Source organism: Chaetura pelagica, unplaced genomic scaffold, assembly GCF_000747805.2.
Source record: "Chaetura pelagica isolate M959 unplaced genomic scaffold, ChaPel_1.0 scaffold704, whole genome shotgun sequence".
Taxonomy (NCBI): Eukaryota; Metazoa; Chordata; class Aves; order Apodiformes; family Apodidae; genus Chaetura; species Chaetura pelagica.
Window position 1 is genome coordinate 120469 of NW_009952994.1, and position 4734 is coordinate 125202.

At 42.7% G+C, this 4734-nt stretch overlaps 2 protein-coding genes and 1 long non-coding RNA gene across 3 annotated transcripts in view; 2 read left to right on the forward strand and 1 right to left on the reverse strand.

The window, feature by feature from the left end:
* The first annotated feature begins 815 nt into the window (after window positions 1-815).
* Window positions 816-4734, forward strand: part of JMJD6 (jumonji domain containing 6) — a 14041-nt gene continuing 10122 nt past the window's right edge. The window contains exon 1 of the mRNA XM_009996559.1: window positions 816-842. Within this exon, the coding sequence (XP_009994861.1) occupies window positions 816-842 (27 nt within the window). The remainder of the gene's footprint in view (window positions 843-4734) is intronic.
* LOC104387768 lies at window positions 1592-2683 on the forward strand. Its single transcript, XR_719859.1, has 2 exons — window positions 1592-1748; window positions 2249-2683. It is a non-coding gene; the product is annotated as an uncharacterized LOC104387768 (long non-coding RNA).
* On the reverse strand, window positions 3656-4734 carry METTL23 (methyltransferase like 23; the record flags this gene model as incomplete). Its single annotated transcript, XM_009996565.1, has 3 exons — window positions 3656-3824; window positions 4128-4212; window positions 4530-4734. Coding segments are annotated over 3 exons (459 nt in total), but the record flags the coding sequence as incomplete, so codon positions are not given.

Genomic DNA, 4734 nt, shown 5'->3' on the forward strand with positions numbered 1-4734 from the left:
GGGGGAGGTAGGGGTTGAGCAGCACGTGGAGCTCCCTCGGAGCGGAACAGTTTGGTCCTGTAGTAGTTTTTAGCCCCCGGCCACTCACTCTGAACAATGGCGCCCTCTGAACGCTCATTTTCTTGCCCACGTGGGTCCAGTTCCGCCCTCCCTGTCCCGGAGCAGCCTGAGCAATGTTGCGCCGCCTGCCTTCAACCTAGAAGACGCCGTCGCAGCCGGTCTAGAAGCAGGAGCCGCTCTAGATCCCGCAGTCGGTCCCGCTACAGTCGATCCAAATCCCGGTCTCGCACACGCTCTCGGTCTCGTTCCACGTCCAAGTCCAGATCAGCCAGGAGATCAAAGTCAAAGTCATCGTCTGTCTCCAGATCCCGGTCCAGGTCAAGATCCCGGTCTAGATCTAGAAGCCCTCCCCCTGCCTCAAAGAGGGAATCCAACTCTAGGTCAAGGTCTAAGAGCCCTCCCAAGTCTCCGGAAGAAGAAGGAGCTGTATCCTCCTAGGAACATGGTAATGTACGTCGGGACCAGCACACATTGCATGTTACTTTATTCTAGCACTTAGGTGGGATGTTGGGTAGTTGTTAGTGTTAAGAACCAAGTGAATCCTAACGGGGCACATGGTTAGTGGTGTGTTGTTTTTTTTTTGTTGTGGTTTATTTTTCTTGAGCAGTGCTTTTTAGTTCTTGGTTTAGGGAAATTAATACCAAAGGGCTTTCTACGGAGAACTTTTTGTTGTGTTTTTTTTTTACAGAGCAAATGTTTTATTGAGAGATTAATGCCTTGGTTTTTAAATAAAAATATTGTATGAGACGCAACCTATGATGAAAATGATTATTTCTTACTGTATTTATCCAACATCTGCATTTTCCCCTTTAAAGCTGCGGTCTCCTGTTTGCTAAAAGAATATTGGCCAGTATTGCAGATTTTAACTGATTTGGCTGATCCTCCAGGGACCAGTTTCTGTGGGCGTGTGTTGGAGCAGGTTTGTCTTTAAATGTTAAAGATACACTATCCTTTTGTAACAGAAGATCGGTTCAGTGGCCGTTAAACTGACTGGAGGTAAATGACTGTTCTAGAAAAGTGGCAAATTCCTTGCAACCAGAAAACCATGGAAACTAGTTTTTTCCTCGACATCTTGAAGAGGCATCTTAAGGATAACACCGGGTGGGGAAAGGATAGTGTGTCTTTAACCCTTCAAACTGTTTGGTCCTGTTTTTTTTTTAAAAAAAAGGAAAGGGCCTAAGGTAGCTCTGGAGTTAGATAATTGTAGCAAAATTAGTCACATTGTTTTGATTGCTAATTAAGAGTTTAGTTAAGTCTTTATGAAGAAATACTAGTTTTGTAACTTTGATATAACTTGGAATAATGTATTGTTGAACAGGCTGAATTGAAGTTAATGGTGGTTTGATCTACAGCCTGATGCTTGTTCATCTTTGTAACTAAATACTTGGCCAGAACCTTTACATTTGGCCTCTGAAGTCAAGCAACACGTGGGGGGGGAGGTGGAGCACTATGAAAATTCCTTAAATTAAATTAGGCAAAGCCAGTTGAAACACAACTATAGAAGTATTACCTGAAGTCATCCACAGAACCAAGAGAAGGCAGGGTTAGAAACCTGGCTGAACTTGTCTTTCTTCAAACCTAGATGCATCAGATTCAGGAGAATCCACACAAAGGACGCCTTTGGGGGCATCGCTTGAGTCTTCAGTCCCTTGGAGAGACCCTGGCACGAGCAACCAGCTCTTGAAAAGGTTATTTTGTAACATTTTGTCTAACTTTTTACTTGTTTAAGTTGCGCCTCAAGTGGCAGATTTTACATTTTATGTGCCATTTTGTTGCTGTTATTCAAATTTCTTGTAATTTAGTGAAGTGAACGACTACCGATTTCATTATTGGCTTGGATAATTGAGGTAAAACTTCATTTTTGTTTATTTAGTGCTGACTTTGATTTGAAATTAAAACCGATGATAACTTGCTGCCTCCAGTTTCATACTGAGGAAACAATGCAGCCATTATATGCTGAGTAGCTAACTGTCAAAAAGCCCTCAATTTTGTCTTCATTCCTTAAATAAAATCCTGCAGAACTTCAATTCGAAACTTTACTGGAAATGCTGTTGGTTTGTTTGAATTCAAATAGTATCTTCAAATTCAAAATGGGTAGAAATCTTTTCAGGTGAACAGTTGATGTTTGAAAGGATTGTTTTCTCAGACTCAATTCTAATCTCTTCTCTTATGTATTTTTGTGCACTAGGCGCAGTTGTGTAGCAGTTGAGTAATGCTGGTTAGCTGTTAAGGTGGCGTGTTGCAGTGCAGAGTGCTTGGCTGTTTCCTGTTTTCTCCTGATTGCTCCTGTGTAAAGATGCCTTGTCGTGCAGACACAAATGGCTGTCCAGTTAATTAAAATGCCTGACAACTGCACTTCCAGTCACCCGGGCCTTGCGTAAAAATAATGGAGCATACAGTGAGCACATCTAGCTGATGATATACACACCTTTATTTTTTCCAGAATGGTAAAAACTTACCAACCTACATTATATGAACTTACATACAAAAAAATGTCATGTTAAGAAAATGGTTCATTCCTTTGTAAGTACTGATTGGTGTATCTTTTGCTTAAGACATTCTGTACTATACCCACTGTCTCTGTAGTTAATATTAAACATTTTTCTGTGTTAACTTTTCTCAACTTAATGTCTGAGTCAGCTTCTTTTTAGCTTGAAAAGATTTCTGCAATTATACTGTCAATGTTTAACTTCTATATGGTAACTGAATGCATTTTACTGCTTATCAATTTTATCCACTGGGGTTGCTTTTAAACTACTATGGGCAAACTTAACTAGTGTTGTGACTAACCCAGATGTTATATGACAAGTGTTGCACAGCAGGCTAGAAAATGCATCATCTGACAGGTCCCTTGGACATTGTTACAGAAGATACACACTGAGCAGTACTAATTGCCTTTGCTGTGTGCTTGTCCTGACTCAACAGGTTGTTGCTTGGTGGTAGCTCATCTTACAGTGATAATTTCTCTTTATTTTTCTTGATATGGATACCAAATGAATTGTAACTTCAGCCATCAAGTGTCAAGGGTTATTGTAATGCCTTGTGAACTTTTATGCATGTATGTTGAATGGGAATGGAAACATCTGAATACTCAAAATCTGGCTTGCTTGAGGATTAAAAGTACTTTTCTATAAACTTGAGGAGTTTGTATGTTCTGGGACTGTAGGGCTAGTTAAACAAAAAGGCTGGTTTTTGTTTGTAAATCCTTGGGAAAGAGTGTCAGTCCTGGGAAACAAATCTTGGGGTTAATTTTTTACCTTCAAAGAATGCAGTTAACTTTTCTTCATAGCTCATGTTGTGAATTCAAGTTGGATCCTGTGTGGTGTTAAGTTGTTCTGTAGTGGCTCACATAGCAGATTTGAGTCTTTGAACTCTTGACATGGTCTTTGGGGAGGAACACAAAGTTCTCAAGAAGACATAGCTGAACAACATAGCTTTATTTTTACAGTGCATGTTTTAAGAATTGCTGTGAAGGAAATCTGCTTCCCAACAACTACATGTGGGGTTTGCTGTAAACAGGACTGTTTTCTGCAGATCCCTATGACAGTGAACAGTTCAGTGTCATCTTGTATTGGAACCAACAAGTGGAATAAACTTAAGTACCATCTGGTTGTGCTAGTGAGATGATCATCATTTCAATGGTGTGTCTCCCGGGTAGAGGAGAGCTGGCCAAGTGCTCCTTGTCTGCTCCAAAGGAGTGTAAGGGAACGTGGCTGTTCTTTAGTTTCCATTTGCAGAGCAAAGCTTCAATAGACCAGTCAGCACTGTGGGGAGGAAACACGAGAGGATACAGCTTGGCAGCAGTAACAGGAGACCAAGCTGAGATACAGAGAGTTCACAAAACAGCTGTGACACTAAGTTTGGGGTTCTTGGATTATTTCCTGGTTTGGCTGCTTTTGTGTACTGCCTCTAGGATGTACCTGGCTAGTACCACCAGCATGACCCCCAAATCTGTGAGGAGCTTCTCTGGATCAAGTGTAGTGATGCCTCTGACAAATTTAAATTTCAGTAAGAGCAAGACAGGGAGACAGGAATTAAATTTAGAGTTTTAAAGATGCAAAATGTACCTTCTTACTTGATAAGTAGTCCAGAACTGAGCATGTGGATTCTTTTCCAGCAAGAAGTAAACTGTGGCTAAAATATCTTCAAAGTCTGTGCAGTGTGGGGAGATCAAGCAGTCTTGGTTAGTGTCTGGATTCTAGAGATGGTTAAGTATGCCTGGTTATATGAAATGGTAATGAAAAATAAATAAAAGGCTTATCTGTATGAGACCTGAGAAGTGTGGCTTTAAGTAAGCAGTTAGTTAATTACCCCTTTTTCTAATCACCCACCCTCCAGGGGTACTTGGGCCAGAATTATCCCAGTACCAGGCTCCCTGGCACTGTATCCAGTGGCAGTGTTCCCAGGGGAACTCCTGGGGCACGAAGCCCTTGCCGTTTGTCACCAAGATTTCCAGAGTCCTACAGTACCTTTTGGGTCAAAGAAGACATCCGATCCCAAGATGATGTCGACGGCAGGCAGGGCGAGCAGGGCTGGGCCGAGCCGGCCCCAGGTGCGCCCCAGGCCGGGCGGCCCGGGCAGCCCGTGGGCCCCGCAGCTCCGGCGGCAGTTCCGCAGGCAGCGGGGCAGCTCCTCGCTGTCCGACAGCGTCACCTCGGCCCCGCACTTGGCGGC